Here is a 19,064-nt window from a genome sequence, read left to right on the forward strand (position 1 = left end):
GCTTTCCATTTGTTCTCTTTCTAATGCAATGTTCAGGTTTGACTGTATTATAAAGTAAAACTGGCAGTTCAAATTACCATTTAAACCAAACAAACAAAAAAAAAGACAAAAAATAGTCTTTGAGAATCTGTTATTATATTTTAAAATCAACAACCTGAAAAAAATTGTCAAAGATGTGCAAAACTCACAAGAATTCTGAACCCTTTCTACAGAGAGCTGTAAATCCACTAGTGGTAAAAATGTGCTATTGCGTGATAAAAATGCTCAGTGTGTCCAGCAGATGGCATACATCTCATTTCAAAAAATGTTTTCATGAGGCCTAGGCTTGACTCTAAAATGAAATACAGCTTTAAAAAAAAAATAAAAAAAAATACATATTTATAAAAAAATTCTATTATATTCAATGGGAAAAAATGGGTCATAATTATTGCATAAATATTAATTATAAATCATAAAATTTTCTCAAAACACCAAAAAATTAAAGAAAAAAATTATAAAAAACAAGTAAAAAAAAAATATATGATTTTCTTTTAATAAATATGAATCAAACCCTTCCGGACCATTTGGTCCCGAAGACCCTGAGTGTGACCCTGAAATGAAGGACCCCAGAGGTAAACTATTTTGATATTATTGTTATTAGTAAGTATACATTTATTTAATTGAACATGAAACTACATTCAATAGTAATACAAATTCAACGAAACTCCTTGGAAAGTAGGGCTTGTTTTATATATTGCATACTGTTACTTATACTTATGCTGCTATACAGTATATGCACTGTCCAATCCTTCTGCTGGAGGGCCACTGTCCTGTAGAGTTTAGCTCCAACCAAACACACTTGAACCAGCCAATCAAGGTCTTACTAGACACACTAGAAGATTCCAGACAGGTGTATGGAGTCAAGCTGGAGCTAAACTCTGCAGGACAGTGGCCCTCCAGGAGCGACTTTGCACACCCCTGCACTAGAGTAATAAAATAATAAAACATTTTATGCTAATTCTGATGCTCTATACTTCCTTCTCTTTGCAGATCCTTGGCATTGTGATCCCCATTTATATTCCCTTGGTACCACTTTTGCTATTTTACTTTATATTATTTTTGTGGTAACACTTTACAATAAGGTTCATTAGTAAACATTATTTAATGCATTAACTAATATGAACTAACGATGAGGAATACATTTGTTACAGTATTAGTTAATCTTTGTTAATGTTAGTTAATAAAAATACAGCTGTTCATAGTTTGTTAATATTAGTTCACAGTGCATTAACTAATGTTAACAAATACAACCTTTGATTTTAATAATGTATTAGTAAATGTTGAAGTTAATATTAACTAAGATTAATAAATGCTGTAAAAGTATTGTTCATTCTTAGTTCATGTTAACTAAGGTAGTTAACTAATGTTAACTAATGAACTTTATTGTAAAGTGTTACCATTTTTGTTTTGCTGTGTTAATTATTCTCTAACTCTTACTCTAGTCCTCCATCACTCTCACCTATTTTTTGTTGTTGTTTACTTTATAACTCAAAGACTCTTTTAAGAGCCATCCCCCCACCCCACAACTGTGTTAAGCAAGGGGGAGTGTGAGCAGTATTTAAAGGACTGCAGTAGTAAGTGCCCATTCTGTCAGTACACCAGCATGCCACAGCTGATACCACAACAAAAATCATTTCCTATCCTATCCTGATCTATCTATCTGTCACGGTTCCTCTGGTTTTCTGGTCCTGTCCCGCACTACATTTCCCAGCATTCCCCTGGATCCTCACCTGCACTCGATTCCCTCATCACCACACCTGATCTCTATCACGTCATAATCATCTCATCACCAGCCTTTATATTCTGTTTGCTCTCACTCCCTCACTGCTGGGTATTATATGTTACACATTATTCTGTTCCCTTGTGCCTTTTAAAGTTCTTGTGCAGGGCTAAGTGTCTGTTGAGAAGAAATCAGATAGCATTAACGTACTGGGCAAATTTAAAAGGGCATAAGGAAAGTCACCCGACTCAGAAGGTGTTACAACCATGTCAAGAAAGGGAAAGACGACAGATTAAGAGCTTTGGTTGGATAATAAGGGTTGCAGTCGATGAGATAGGGATAGGAGATATGACGGTAAGTCCAACTGTGCCATTATCTAATGTTCCACCTTGGCTATTAGGGGAGTTAGAGGTAGATTTGCACCTTTTAGAGTGGAAAAAAGAGAATAGTATTGATAGGAGTCAGGTTAGTAGATATATAGAGGAGAATTATTCTATGTTTATTAAGATATATACAGATGCATCAAAAACAGAAGATAATAGAGTAGGAGCTGCGTTCATTATACCAGAAGTGAATGTTATGTTAAATAAGAGTAAATGATAAAATATCAGTGTATACAGGAGAAATGCTGACTATTCTCTTAGCCCTTGAGTGGGTTGAAAATAGTAGGTCAAGGGAAGTGTTAATAGGGTCAGATTCAAGTAGTGCGTTAACCAGTATTAAGAACATGCAATCCGAAGCAAGACATGATATTTTGTTGGAAATAACCCAAGCTGTTTATAGAGTTAATAGAGTAGGAGTAGTAATAAAATTCATCAGGATTCCAGCTCATATAGGAGTAGAAGGAAATGAAATGGCAGACAAATATGCCAAAAATGCAACCAAAAGAACAGAGATAGATATGGTAATAAGCTATAGTAAGGCGGAAGTTAAAAGCATAATCAAAGAAGAAATGAGAAAGAAGTGGCAAGAGGAGTGGAATAAAGAAACAAAAGCAAGAATGTATTACAGTATCCAAAAGAGGGTAGGAGGTATGAGAGAAAATAATAGGAATAAAAGGGAAGAGGACATTATTTCAAGAATGAGATTTGGGCATACTGGATTGAATAGTACGCTTAAATTAATAGGGAAACATGAAAACGGGATGTGTGAGGTCTGTAATATTAATGAAACAGTAGAACATGTTATTATAAATTGTCAAAAGTATAAGGAGGAAAGGATGAGGCTGAAAAACTGGTTTAGAAAAGAAAAAATTAGATTTGAAATGAAGGAACTATTACAAATGAATTCAGGACATGTAGGGTATAGAGCGATATTTATGTTTTTGAGTAAAACAGGGCTTAGTAGAAGAATATGAGTTGAGTTGTCTTAGAAAGTTGTATTTAATAATAATGATAATGTATGAATATTAATAATGTTATTAGATATTTATGAAGTTATTTATTGGTTTTATTATGGATGTATTTATTTATATATTTATTTAAGGGTAGTGAGGAAAGGCTATTGTGATCCACACTCCATATCAGAAGGTGGCGGTAATGCACACTTAAAAGTTGTTTGCCAACCGCCATTAAAAGAAAGAAGTAAGTGTCTGTTGTGTTGCTAGCGAGGTGGATCCTTGTGTTATCAATAAGACATTATGAGGATCGTCCGAGAGAGGACTTCACTCTTCTTCTGTGAGTTATATGATGAGGATCGTCCGAGAGAGGACATCACTCTTCTTCTGTGAGTTATATTCAGTGGATCGTTTGAGAGAGGACTTCACTCTACTTCTGTGAGTTATATGATGAGGATCGTCCGAGAGAGGACTTCACTCTTCTTCTGTGAATTATATGATGAGGATCGCCCGGTGATGGCAGAAGAGGAGTTCTGCGTGTGTGTGTGATGGCAGAAGACGAGTCCTGCGTGTGTGTGTGATGGCAGAAGAGGAGTCCTGTGTGGATTTGTACGTGTGTGTACGTGATTATCTGGAGTCCTGTGTGGATTTGTATGTGTGTGTACGTGATTATCTGTATGTGTGCATATCTCTTTACACAATTATTCTTGTTTTGAAATAAAAGTTATCACTGGTATGAGTTTGGTTTTTTGAGTTGGCATGCATTCTATGGGATAAAGAGATTGACAATGTGCTTTATGTAGTTGGTTTAACTTCAAACTACTTTATTGGCATAAATGTTGTATAATAACCTATATAATGCACAAAAATAAACAAGAACTATTACAGAGGAATGATTAAAATAAGAAATATATAAGGCGCCATTAATGTTTACAGTAATTTTGTAATTTACACAGTGAAGTGCAACAGAATGTGAAAAACTTTTAAAATACTACACAGATATTACACAATATATACTCTGTAATTCCTTATAAGTTTACCTTAGATCAGACAGTTAAAACTATGTATATGCGCTCTACTCCTTTTTGCTGCTTTCATTATTAGGCTACTTTAGAGTTTTTTTAATACTTTATCATTTTTTGAAAGTATTTCAAATTTGGGCATGCGTTTTGAAGACGTGTCGACGTCATTACTGTATCACTTAACGCTAATACGATGCATGGCTTGCCATAATGCATGCGCTATCAGCGCGATATAGCGCATGACTTTCAAACACATTTCCTGTTTACCGTGGCGTCGACGTCATTACTGTGCCACGGTGCCACTAACCAGAGAATCGTTGGTGCGGCCCCGCCTCGATCGACGTCATCACTTTGCCACTAACCAATGAGACGCGTTGCCCCGATCTGCAGGCTGCAGCCAGGTGTACTCAAAAGGCTTGTTCGACTTGAACCGGCGCTGCACAGACCGATCGGTTGATGACATCAAAGTACCGCGAGAGCGATTAGAGAGCAGACGGCTCCTTATGCTTTTGAATCGCTCTCGCGGTACTTTGATGTCATCAACCGATCGGTCTGCGCAGCGCCGGTTCAAGTCGAACAAGCCTATAGACATCATATAGGTAGACGCCCTATCGACCGCTGCTGCCTATTGGCACGGACGAGAATTGGAGCCGCCATCTTACACCGGTCACCCGCTCCACTTAGTGTAATCTGAATGGCAGGTGAAACGAGCTGTCAGCGCATTAAATTAATCATATCTCACAGAATACTGAACTGATTTTCACGCGTTTTTTTTGCTGCAAAGGTCATTCATGTAGCTATGATACAGGACACATGGTTCGGCGTATTTTAATATCCATAGTAGGCTTAACAGTAATATAATATTCTGATATAAGATATAAAGTGACCAGACACATTATGTGTGATGAAGGATATAATGTATTTTATAAATCACACACTATAAATATAATAAAGAAGCAGAAACAGATAGTTGCAGTAAAGTAAGATATTTTAATAAGTTGAAGAAACAATTTATGATTTGTGACATGCACATACACACGAACAGACACACAAACAAACACGAACAGACACACACTCACTCTCTCTCTCTTTCTCTGTGTCTCTCTCTCTCTCACACACACACACACACACACTTTCACACACAGAACGCAGCCACCTGTAATAAAAATTGAGAAGAAGCTTTTCAACGTGTTTGCATCAGTAATTTTTTAAAATTAAATTAGGACAACATTAAGCCTATACCTTTTTTTATTGTATGTGGATGTGGGAGGGGAAAATGTCGAGACTAAAGCCCTATTCGGATTAACTTTACAAGGGTATGGAGTAAGTTAATAATGTAATTTTACCACAGGACTTCTGTAATATCAATAGCCAAATCGCGTGTGATAAGATATGGGTTATCAATAACACTAGAAGTTGGAGGGGTAACTCAATTTGCGCATCGCTGTCATGCGTATTACATTGATATCATGTGCGTAAACACAACTAACCTATACAACAGGGCAGTTGAATGCTTATCTGATAACCTAGAAGCTTTTTTAATTATTACTTTAACAGTTAACGTTACCCCACCTCTCCATGCAGGGTGAACACCGGCTGATGCAGTAGGTTAAACAGCATTTCACAACGATTTCAGTACAGTAATAGCAAATATCCTTGCTCCTTCTCGATTATCTGGTAATATTCTATACACAAAATACAACCAATAGTACAGTAATGTTAAGACTTACTTGTGAAAAGCCCTATTTTCGATGGTCCGGCGATTAGAACAGGAAAAAGCTCCACAATGCTCTGGCATCTTATCTGCTGCCACGCAACGAAACTAGGATATGACCGGTTCAAGATGGCGGACGTATTTCTCGGTGCTCAGCGGCCAATAGGGCATCTAGTCTCTATATGATATCTATGGGTGTACTTGGCAGACGTGGGAGGAAAGGGCTGACATGTCCGTGCAATTGTGGACGCAAGGTCCGAATGGGTTAAATTTGTTCTAAGATTAGACATGACTTTTTTTTACCTCAGTGGAATTCCTAACTTTTAATATTCTAAAACTACATTCGGAGTCGGACCCAATAAATAGCCTACTATAAATTAAGGCAATTCTAATGGCATTCTATGCTTTTGTCGCGTAAAAGTCTGTCAATCATCATTAGAGCGCCACTGTCAGGCTGAATAACGCAAGAACATTAGAAATCTGAATAACGTGAGATGTGTTCAGCGATTAAAATATAGGGTTTACAAAATATTTAGTATAAACTATATAGCTCTAAGACCCAGAATCTGCCCTACCTAAATGTAGGTATGGAGCCGCTACTGAAAAGAAATAGTTTGGTTTGGGAAATTTATGTGAGAAGGCAGTAACTCAAACTGTTCTGCTCGCATCTGATTGACAGCCATCCATGATGTGGTTGCCCACCAAGCGTTTTCTGAGCTTCACTTATTAAACGACTAAAGGCTGGAATATAGCCTACTATACGAAATTTGAACAGATCTTAAAGTACGACAACTTAGACTAGCGAATAGTTACAGATAAAAACAAGATTTTTTTTGTGCTCCTGAAAGCAGACATCAAGTCTCCCGGAAGTTCCGGGAACAAGCACCACAATAGTCTACTTAAGTGTTTTTATTTTATTATATCAGTAGGCTTAGATGCGCCTTGCCTCGCCTTAAATGTAGTCGAGTGTAGGCGGCTGCAGTGAAGGGAGGAGTGAAAAAAGCGCAGGCAAGCCGGACAGTTCTCACTTCTCGCAGTGAGTGTGGATCCATAAACCTGCGAGATCAATGATGAATATCGCGGGATTCACGGGATTCACGCTCGTGCACAGTGTTGCTAATAAACTGGATGTAATTTAAGTTCTGTTGCTTTTATATGAAAATAAATATAATGAACAAGACACCCAAAATACTTGTTATTTAATTCCATTCCAAATAAGCGTTTATCAATAATTTTTTTCTTTAATACAGACATAGGCTATGTGGTTTTTTTATATTAAAATGACATTGCCTAACCCGTAGAGATCGCACTGTCCGAGAGTTTGGGAATATTCACACATAACATACACATAAAACATGATATCCGAGTTTTAAAATCAAACATTTTAAAAGAGAACAATACATCACGGTTGTTTAAACCAATCAACATTAAGCTGTGTCGTCAGCAAGTCGTTTCCCATCATGCTTTTGATCAGCGCAGTCGGTGGAGAGCAACTGCGCGCGACTGCAGAATCCAACACGTGCGCCTTGCGCTCGCGAGAGCTTTTTGACACACGTCAGCATGACATCAGAGCAAGGCGGACCGCACTCGGACACATTTCTAACCGGCATGCATTACGCGCTGATCACCGGTGATCGGTTCTGCGCAGATTTTGCTCATCTCAAACAAGCCTATTATTTTAATTTAGAGGGAAGAGGTTTGTCCCGCCCTCGCGCTGGTGCACACGTCATCAGAGAAGATGTCTTTGCAGGAGGGAGTGATGCGGGAAAAATTAATAAAATAATGATGATGTATTGTACCGAATAAATAATAAAATAACAGCTTATAAACACTGATAAGAAAAAGAAAAGAAGAGAATTGACCAGTTTGATTTATAGTGACTTAAAAGGTTATCCGGTGCCCTCGTCATTGGAGGAGCTTGACCTTTATGACAGAATGGTAGATTGGTTCACTAAAAATGTGTTCAAAAAACAGACGCGTTTTTAAATTTAAATAAGAATTTAGAATTCTGTGTGTGTGTGTGTGTGTGTGTGTGTTTGTGTGTGTGTACATTATACATTTATATGCCCATGTTCTTTCTAAACAATATACCGTTTAATCATGCTTTGGATTTTTGCTCTTTTTTTCTTCTTCTTTTGCTATTTCTTTACTTATTCGTTCCCAAATCTGCCCCTCATGTCCATAGACAGTGCTCATGTCTCGCGTCAGTTCCTGTAACGTCAACTCCCGCGTTGTATGGTGTATGTGTGCGCATGTGCATGTTGAGCGCTGTTTATGTTTGAGTGTGTGTGTTTGAGTGTGCTCCACCACCTCAAAATACTGCGCACTTTACGAACCGACAGCGCGGACACCGAGATGGCCGCAGCCGCCCCGAACCCTGAGGACGCTAGCCGGAACAGCGGCAGTCCGAGCTCGGCGAGCTCTCTGTCGGGAGACGGAGAGTCTGAGGAGGCCGAGGAGTTCGCCTCCGCGACCCACTGCTCAGAGCTCTCCCGACGGCAGAACGAGCAGCGGAAGCTCGGGCTCTTCTGCGACGTGACGCTGGCGTTCAGCAGCTCTCCAGGAGCCGCCAACCGCTTCGAGTTCACCGCACACCGCTCAGTCCTGGCCGCGGCCACGGATTACTTTACGCCGCTGCTCGGTGGTCAGTTTTCGGAGTCGGTGACGCGGCGGGTGGAGATGAAGGAGTGGAGCAGCGAGGCAGGCCTCGACCAGGAGACGGTGGAGAGCGTAATCCAGTTCATGTATACGGGCGAGATCCGAGTGAGCACCGCCAATGTGCATGAGGTGCTGGAGCTGGCAGACAGGTGAGTGAGATCGAGAGAAAGAGACAGACATGCAGGTCAAAGATGTGTCAAAACCCTGTTGCCTACCTAGACCGCGTTTTTTGGTGTGTCTGATCACTCAAATGCACATTGGGCATCATAGAAGCAGTCCATGTCCGACGCATTTTGGCATCACAACTGGCACCTTCAAAAAGTTTTTTGGCATCGCAGCTGCTTGCGGTATTTTGTGGGGGTTCAAGACATAAGTGACGAGGATACTCGCAGAGATGGGCATTTTGACATATTTTGACTTACTGCATTAAAAATCAAATGACCTACCTGCAGATTGTGGCTACCTTGTTGTTCAGGTTTGTGCAACCTAGGTGTGTGTATAGTCAAGTTTGGGTGGACGATATGACACATCTTATTTCACTATTACGTCATGATATCATTCTTTTTGGTATTTTTGTTATTTTTATTGAAAATAAGATCAAAAATGTAAATAACAGTTGGACAAGTACAATACAAGAAAAATACATATGAAATAAACATTGCTTTACTTTATCAAGCACAATTGCTCTATTCAAGTAAGAAATTTAATAAGTGATTATCTTTGTCTTTTGCTGTTTGATTAATATTATCAACATAGACCGCAGCAGGTATATTAGGTGAATGTCTGCTGTGAATGTAAAAAAAAGATTGGAAAGAAAATGAGCGTGTGTCAGTAAATTAGATCCATGTATTATAGGGCTGGATGTTGACACAAATTTCACAATTCGATTCAATTCCGATTCACAGGCTTGTGATTGATTAATTTCAGATTATGATTCAATTCAATATAGATTAATTGGGGTATATGCAGGTACAGTACATGGGAAATCTAAACAAATGTCAACTAATGCTGTAAAGTATATACAGGGAACCCCAGTTGGTACATTACAGGTTAAAATGAACTGATTTGTATAGGCTACTTGCATTTAAATTACACAAAGGGGAGTTTTATAATAATAATAATGATATTATAATAACTTTTTAATGACATAATTTGAAATATAAACATTAAAATATTTTGCCAGGCCCGGAGTGGGTAATCGGGAGAGTCGGGAGAATTCCCGGTGGGCCGCTTCACTTTTGGGCCGGTCAAAGAAATTTTTTAAAAATTTTTTTACATTTGTAAAATGTTCGTTAGTCTATCTTCTCTTAAATTAGGCTACACAGATTCCGCATTCTGACACCGCAGCGCGCAGCCTATGAATGCAAGGGTTGTACCATGTGACGGAGTTCTCCCCTCTCCTCCCAAATAGAGTTGGTGGGGTCCATAGCCCGTCTTTTCCAAAACGTTTTCTCAGGTAAGCTACTGATAGCTGGACAGGTGTCCTATCGTAACGGTACGCGTCAGGGAGGATGGATGGGAGGAAGAGGCCAGGAGGGGCTGAAAAAGCCAGGTTGAAAAAAAGAAAGGCATTGGAGGAGGATGCGCCAAATGTGCTTACAGATTTATTTTCAAGAGGACAAACAGAAGTGGCAACAACTATTATTCGGCTAATACCGTTGTAGTGTTATCAACCTATTCACAAGCAAAATATTTAATTTAATTAAAATATTAGCCTTTTTGTATCACCCAATATATGGCGCGTTACTGTATTCTACTAAGTGTGTTGGTGGCGAGAATTTTCACATGATTATATACATAGATCTGATTGTTCTCTCCATGAACTGTAATGGTCCAGTGGCAGAACTTTTGCCAAGCGTGTAAGAGGTTCTGGGTTCTAATCCGCACTAAGTTGTATAGTCCCCCCCCCCATCAAAACCGATTGTTTGTTAGTGGTTGTATATCAAGCAGGGACACGTTTTTTGTGCATTATGTTTTGTGATTGCACCGTAACGATTGCACTTTGGTCACTTGATTTAAAAAACAACACATTTCAGATCGCCTCTTATTTAACAAATGAACGAAATGAATGCTCTAGAGTTAACGAGATGTTTTATTAATTTGAATTGGTACATCTGTGCCGAGAGATGTTTCAAAAGTGGTGGGGACACAATCGACCCTGGCAAAAATTGGTGGGGACATGTCCCAACCGCCCCTCCTGCAAATTACGCCTATGGTATGCAGTAAAAAACCTCTTAAAGGGGTGGTTCGGAACTTTGGACATCGGGCCTCATTTACAAGTTAGCCTGTGTGTTATTTACCAGTGGAGTCAGTTTTCGAAAATGTTCACCCAGTCCTTCCAGTTGCATAGTTTGCCGGTGCTAGGCTAGCGCGAGTCAATGGTATTGGTTAGCCTACCATTAAAACAGTTTTATCCACTCCACAGTTCACCAAAAGCACATCAATTATAACGCCAGACTGTCGATGTAAATGTCTGTTGAGAGAATAATGTTAGAAATCAAACTACCCTTTCATCGCATTGCAATAGTTATACTTTGTTCCCTGTATTTATCAGCATAGTCTACAGCAGCGGCGGAGTGATATTAAGTTACCTAGGCAACCGAGAGAGCCAGTCCACATGACAATCACGCAATTGTATTTACCTGCCGCAGACACTCGTCATCACTACAGAAACAGAGTTTATTTCAAGAATAAAGCAACAAGACAACAATAACATATATAAATATAATGTATTGCTACACAATACAAAGAGACAAATAAACAACTTTAGTGGATTGTACAGGCAATAGGCCTACAATGTTTGACAGACTGTTGGACCAATTCATAAAATAACTAACGTTATATCGTTAGTTACACTATTGTGTCACTCTCCACAATGCCTTGAACTGTAACGTTATCTCCACTAACGTTGTCGGTGTCGATCTATCAGTTATGAAAGAGTAGCTTCATTACGTTAGCTAGCTAACGTTAGAGTAGCCTAACAAAAGTTATTACCTGTTCATCTGTAGCTGTTGGTGAATCTGGAAAGACGGCTGGAACTGCCTTCCAACTCAGTGACTTGTTATCGTTTCGATCACTTTGTACAAAGTCGTCTGATATAAAATGATCGCTACAAATTCAGGCATTTAGTAGTGTCTCTGTCGGTGTCTCCTTATCCAAGCCAGCAGCAAGAAGCCACAGTTGGTTTCTTTCTGGATCTCTTACTGGAAATCTGTAGAAACTTTTTGTTGACCATCTTTTTGGTTTATTTGTACAATTTCTAAAACTTCTGTTGTGTTTACTTTCCGGCGCAGTACGACTCCCTGAGCAAAGTAAAATTCCGCCGCTGCTGAAAAACTAGTTCCTGTAAATGTAATGCGATCATTGAAATATATTTTGATATGTCAAACTACATTGAGTAGTTTGATTTCTAACATTATTCTCTCAACAGACATTTACATCGATAGTCTGGCGTTATAATTGATGTGCTTTTGGTGAACTGTGGAGTGGATAAAACTGTTTTAATGGTAGGCTAACCAATACCATTGACTCGCGCTAGCCTAGCACCGGCAAACTATGCAACTGGAAGGACTGGGTGAACATTTTCGAAAACTGACTCCACTGGTAAATAACACACAGGCTAACTTGTAAATGAGGCCCGATGTCCAAAATTCCGAACCACCCCTTTAATTATTTTTTTGTAGCTTCTGAGCAGCAGATAAGCCAGTCCCCCGCTAAATATGAGGAGGTCATGACTACAGGGACAGGTAGAGAGGATACCAGAGTAAACAATGTGAATTAAAGTTATTTAATGTAAAAGATCAGTAGCCTATGCTTTTGTTAATTTATCAATATCCTTGTGGAATAGTGGAATATTTTTTGTTAACTTCTCAGCTTAAGTGAATTATTATTTAACCTTTACATTATTGTTGAACCATGGTATTAATGAAAACTACACAATAGTAAGAGCTGAACTGTTGCTTTTATTCATCCAATTTCCACCACCATGAAAAAAGTGGGCCGGTCTTAGGCCTGAAACTCCCGGGCTGAAAAGTGGCCCCACTCTGGCCTGATATTGTCTGTCATAAAGACATGTTGGATTTATTCAAACAGGCATTCAATATTGAAGAGCAGGTTAAGTAAAATTACAATGAATGTGCTAGTGTATATTTAACATAATGCTCCTGTCTAGAGTTAATATTTTTTTGGCTGAGTGTATGGGCGTCAAATGGCTTTTCTGAGGTAAATGTAACATTACTTGACATTGTTTACAAGCTGTTTTATTGATGCCTTCTTGCGGATGAAACCCTGAGACATGATACAGATTTCTGCAAGTTGTACTGTTTCTTTTAACATAACTTTTCATGCTCTTACTAGCAGTAAAGAGGAAGAAATGATCAATTCACGTATGATCTGTGCTTTCGCTCGCGCTGCAGTCAAACCACATTAAAGAGCGTCAAAAATGGTATTTATTGTTTGAATTTCATAATAAAATAGATATAAGTCTCAGCTTTCAAATTCTGTCAAAGTAACAGCACCAATATTGCGATTTATTGGATGGGAGTTTTGTTCATCCACTGAAAACAGCATGGACTGAAATATCGATTCTTGGAATTTGAGAATCTATATCAGTTCATGAAAATGAGAATCGATTAAAATCGAGAAATAAATATTTTTATCACAGCCCTAGTGCATTAGGTCTCAAGTGACGGCAGCATGGATCTAATGTACTGAAATGCATCCATTTTCTTTCTCAACTATCTATAGATCTTATGTAGCCACACCCCTTTTCAGCGCTGAGCTCGTTGTCTTTTGACTTCCGGTCTGTACTTTTACAGCGATCTTGCATAGTTATGAATGAACGGCTCGTTTAAAAAATTTCCAAGGTCCATTTTTTAAGACATATGCTTTACAATGCTTATGATAAACATTACAATGCTCATGATTAGGGCTGCAACAACTAATCGATAAAATCGATTATAATCGATTATGAAAATCGGTGTCAACGAATGTCATTATCGATTAGTTGGTCTGCTTACGTCACGGGGAGCGTTTACTGGTACGCACACACACGCAAGGTCTCTCTCCCTCAGGCGCTCTGCCGAGCGCGCGCGCTACACGGTTTGGAGCAGTCTCTTCTGTCTCGCATGCGCGCTCTTGCTTGCGCGCTCTAGATTTCGGGAGTTTGAACTAATTCGTGGGCATCAGGGAGCCGCAATCAATATGCGGGGGACTTCCGGGATGTCTGTATTTTGTCTCGAGCATCAGGTTGTGCAATCAGTTCGCTCGCAACGTAAGTGATGGATTAAAATAGCGCTACCGCAGAAATAGGTTAAATTAAAACGGTGTTTACAAAGTGAAGCATTAAATACAAAGGCAGTTAATAACAGCAGCAGTAAAATATTGTTTTTTAGTCACTGTACTCAGTGGTTTTCAGCGAATGCTTGTGCACTAATGCATAATTTCTCCTGTCCTTTACTCAAGCCTGTTAGCTTGCTGGGTAACGTTTCCTCCATTCCGTTCTCTTTTTATAGCATTTGTCTACTAAGTTTTAATTGTTTTTCAAACGCGATCTACTGTGGCTCTACATTCACACAATTGTTTTCAGTCTTTCTATATTTATTTAATCAATTTATCCTTATATTATATTCTTTTATATATTATATATATAATATATATAATATTCTTTATCCTTATATTCCTTATATATAATTAATTTTAAATAAAAATTAAATGAATTATATATTTTAGATGTTTTTAGTTTGTTCTTAGTTCAGATATTCACATCTGAACAACATGTCTGTGTAAATTTGTTTTAACAAAAATTGTGTTAAAACATAATATGTTGGATATCATTTTTTTAACAATAATCATGTTTGTCAACTTGCCATCAGCAATTATCATTAAAAACAATGCAAATATTGATATTAGTAAAACTCAATGTGTGGTTTTTGCACTTTTTAAAGTACACTTTTACACATAAATACCCTGATTTACGGTTTTATTTAGTTATAATAAAAAAAAAAATCTAATTTAATTTCTATCCGATTAATCGAAAAAATAATTGTCCGATTAATCAATTATCAAAATAATCGTTAGTTGCAGCCCTACTCATGATAACTTTCGTTAACTCTACAATAAGTAAATCAACTTCACCAGCTAATTACTCCTGGACAGCGATGCCATAGAAATATACAGAGCAAACGCAAAAACGGAAGTTCAAAGGCAATATTCTAAAGATGGCGGCGCCCTCATTTCTCTGGTGCATAAGGTCTATACGTTCACACAACGTGAATGCTCCCCAAGACAGGCATTTTAACGTTGTTCTGTAATTTTGACCGTTCAAATGCAACTGAATTCTGGATTACATGCTTTCTAAGATAGTTGACTTCCTGAGCACGCACTTAAAATGTGTGTCAGTTCTTTTCACAGCTTTGCATTTAATAACACTTTTTTTTAATCATTATATGCATACCGTGATATAAACAGTATAGCAAAATCTCTGTAAGTGTAAATAGACACTTTAATCATCATTGCCTCGATATATGTCATCATAATGCCCAGCCCTAGCTGACTACTAGAACAAATATTATATGTCTTGCCTGTAATGTTGTGGGGGTTTTTTGTAAGACCTAAAATAATCACCTTTTTTTTCCACTCTCAGGTTCTTGCTTGTGCAATTGAAGGATTTTTGTGGAGAATTTCTCAAGAGGAAGCTCAGCCTGGGCAACTGTGTGGCCGTCCATAGCCTTGCACACATGTACACTTTGGATCAGCTGGCCTTGCGTGCTGCTGACATGATTCGTCGCAACTTCCACAAAGTCATTCAGGATGAGGAATTTTACACGCTTCCGTTCCACTTGGTCAGAGACTGGCTGTCTGACGCAGAGATAACAGTTGACTCTGAGGAGGTTCTGTTTGATGCTGTGGTCAAATGGGTTCAGAAGAGCTCAGAAGAACGTGTGAAGTATTTTGAGGAGCTCTTTCGTCTCCTCAGGCTGCCACAGATAAAGCCGACCTATCTTACGAGAGTTGTGAAGAACGAGCCATTGGTCGCACAGAACGCAGCCTGCCTACAGCTTGTGTCAGAGGCTGTGGAGGGTCATGCGATCCGCTTCGAGAACCTTAAATCTGCAGATACAGAATTCTGGGCCTCATACATGGCCACGTTCCAACCAAGATTTGGCCAGAACATGGATGTTATCATGGTAGTCGGTGGGGTCTCTGAAGGAGGCGACTACCTGAGTGAGTGCGTAGGGTACTTTGTATACGAGGACCGTTGGGTCAATTTGCCACACATCCATAACCATCTGGATGGTCACGCTATTGCTGCCACTGATACACATGTATACGTGGCTGGTTCGATGGAACCAGGATTTGCCAAGACGGTGGAGCGCTACAATCCAAATCGCAACACCTGGGAACAAGTGAGCAACCTCACCACACGAAAGCATTCCTTTGGACTCACCTGCATCAAAAATATTCTGTATAGTATTGGTGGTCATGGCAACTTCAGCCCCGGCTTCAAGGATGTGAGCGTCTACGAACCTGACCAAGACAAGTGGCACAACCTAGAATCTGCCCCTAAGATTTTAAGAGACGTCAAGGCCATCAGTGTCGAAGATCGATATGTTTACGTAACGGCGCGAACACCCGTAGATACCGACAGTGATGACGGGTTGAAGACGGTCACTACTCGCTATGACACCGACAGTCGCCAATGGCAGGAAGTTGACTCCTTACCGCTTATCGACAACTACTGCTTGTTCCAAATGGCTGTGGCGTCGACTAACTTCTACCACACAGCTTCCTGCTGTCCCAAGAGTTATACCAACGTACGTGATGAAGCAGCTCGGCAGAAGATTACCGCGAGGATCTCTGATGATATTCTTGAGAGTCTTCCACCAGAAGTTACCAGTATTGAGGGGGCAGCTATCTGCTATCTTGGTGATGATGTGTTTGTGATTGGTGGCTGGAAGAACAGTGATGATGTGGATAAGCAGTATAGAAAAGAGGCGTATCGGTATTGCGCTGAGCGCAAGCGCTGGATGCTTCTGCCGCCCATGCCTCAACCTCGCTGTCGTGCCACAGCGTGCCACGTGCGCATTCCCTACCGCTTTCTTTATGGGTGTCAGCGCTACCCAATGCCACAGAATTTGGCACGGCAGAGGGACCGTATGCAGCAAATGCAGCAGTTGCATCGTCGCACGTTAACTCTACGCAGGCAGTTACAATCGCAGATTGAATGCTGAGAGCCTTTATTGCTCAATAGAAGAACTGCTGCAAAAGAAATTTGATAATATAGCATTCCCATGATCCCATTCTCATTCAAATGTGTGTTATTTGATTACTTGTGACATTTCATCACTGGGAGAGTAAATGAAATGGCTGATGCTGATAAAGAAGAGAATATTTTCAATGTGACTGTTTGAATAATAGATTCCTATAAATATGTAAAAAAGATATGTTTGTTAATATCCGTACACATGAAACATTGTTTCATGGCGTTGCATGAATTTGCCTTATTCCCGTTGTCGGCAAGTTGCAGAATGCTGCACTTAATTTACCTTAGTCATAACGTTCCATGTGGTGATGGTTGTCATCTACATTTGTGGGGTTCTCAATTATTTTGCAAGGAGTGACAGTGTCCTGCTGTAATGAATTGGCAGTTCAAAATCGTTCACATTTTTTGAGCAAACCATGAGTTACTACAAGAACCACTGCATCTTTATTCTCCTCACTTTGTTTATTAGTTCCTGGACTTAATTGTGATGATTTGGTTTGTTTTGCACTTGAATGCAATGCTTTCACAGTCTTTGGCTGTATTTGCAAAAATGCATTCTTCACAACTACAAGCACTTAATTTCAATTTTAGTCTTCGTCTTAATCTGTATTATTATTTTATTTGATTATATTTGTTATTTTTCCTAGTTATGGAGTTATGGCATCAGTTATTGACGCGTGACGGCTACACATAATACAGTTGCAAAACCAGACATGTTCAGAATAAAGTCAAGGAACCATTACCTCAGTGTTTGCGTGACCATTGCAACCTTTCAAAATTATTTTGTCATCAGTCTTACAGTCTGTGCCAGTTCCCTTAATTTCATGTTTTTTTTTATTCATTTTTAGCCACCTCAAAGACATTGGTTTGTGTGCTGTCATGCAATTCCTGCCAATAATTGTTAACGTTTGATTTGAACAATGTTTTTTTTTTTTTTCAGTGAACTGTTGTACATTCACAATTATGATATAGCTCATACAGATGTTACCATTACTGCATCCTTGTCCTTATTACAAAAGATATTTATTATATTTTTATTCTTTTTACATTCCCTTATCTTTTTCAATGTGATGTTTAGTGTTTTACAAGAAATCTCAGTACACTTCATTGGGTGAAAACTTGTAAAGCAATCATTGGCACCATCAAGACCAGCTTAGACATTCATAATGTTTGCCTGAAGAACATTTTACTGTTATTGTTGTCCATACCAAAGTCTTAAAGAATGTCATCTTAGCTGACCTAATGTTACACTGCGATGTTAAAATCTTTACTAAATGCAAGATAGAAATGGCTTTTGACAATATATCTATAGCTCTTGTCTTGACTCGTGCAGTTTCATAGTCATTTCATACAAGAAAAAAAAAAGATAAAAGATTTAGCATACATTGATTGAACGTGCATTAATAAGCCTTTTTCAAACATTTTCCTGCATATTGGAGAATGTAGAATCGTTGATATTGTATTTACTCAATGGGAAATGTACGTTTTGTGTCTCTCATGTTGAGATGTGGTTTAATAGTGTTTAAACTCAGTTTTCTTTCCTTCATGCACAGAGGAAAGGGGTGTGTATGTATGTGTGCGTGTCGATGGAGAAAGTGTCTGACTATAAGAGTAGCAAGGCTGGGATGTTCCCTTGTCCTGTTCTCGCTGTTGTAAAGTCTTTCAAGGGCGAGTATAGTTTTGTTGCATGTGTTATAAAGTATGCACATGTTGTGAATCTCAGTGATTTGCAATAAATATTTATTAAAAATCTGATATTGTCCACGAGTCCTCCTTCTACCCAGTTGATTCTCACCCTTAAAGTGCTGTTACTTTTACATTTACTAGGATGTTTTATGATGTAGTGTAAATTACACTAGTGTTAATTATGGATTGATTGAGGCATTTTCAGATAAAATATGATTATTTCCAAACTGGTTTGAGTATCAAACTAGTATGGGAAATAATATGGTAAAATGACAAAGAAAATTATAGTTAAGTTTTATCACTGTTATATTACATTGGATACTTGTTAGGTTCCAAGTATAGAGCAAATGGAGAATAAGTCTGGAGTAACATGACTGTGCTGATGAATCAATCCATACTATAAAACCAGGAAAGTCAAACAAGTAAATAGTCAGATAGTTTTGATTTTGTGATCATACTATAATCCATCACCCTCAAGCAAGGTCACAAAGTTTGCAATAGAAAGTTAATTATTACAGTCAAAGGGTTTGAGTTTGAGGACTACAGACATTTGCCCGGTTTCACCGACTAAGATTCATGTTTGAGCTGTCTTAACTGAAAGCAACTTGCACTGAAATATCTCAGTG

General features: G+C 38.7%; 1 protein-coding gene across 1 annotated transcript; it reads left to right on the forward strand.

Annotated features, from left to right (window-relative positions):
• The first annotated feature begins 8,117 nt into the window (after nucleotides 1-8,117).
• Nucleotides 8,118-18,504, forward strand: klhl11 (kelch-like family member 11). The gene is made up of 2 exons (XM_077205857.1): nucleotides 8,118-8,638; nucleotides 15,133-18,504. Exons 1-2 carry the CDS (start codon nucleotides 8,187-8,189, stop codon nucleotides 16,718-16,720), a joined length of 2,040 nt encoding a protein of 679 aa, XP_077061972.1. The 5' UTR covers nucleotides 8,118-8,186; the 3' UTR covers nucleotides 16,721-18,504.
• The last annotated feature ends 560 nt before the right edge of the window (nucleotides 18,505-19,064 follow it).

The sequence above is a fragment of the Siphateles boraxobius genome, unplaced genomic scaffold (assembly GCF_051911475.1).
Source record: "Siphateles boraxobius isolate OS27281-9 unplaced genomic scaffold, OSU_SipBor_1 55, whole genome shotgun sequence".
NCBI lineage: Eukaryota > Metazoa > Chordata > Actinopteri > Cypriniformes > Leuciscidae > Siphateles > Siphateles boraxobius.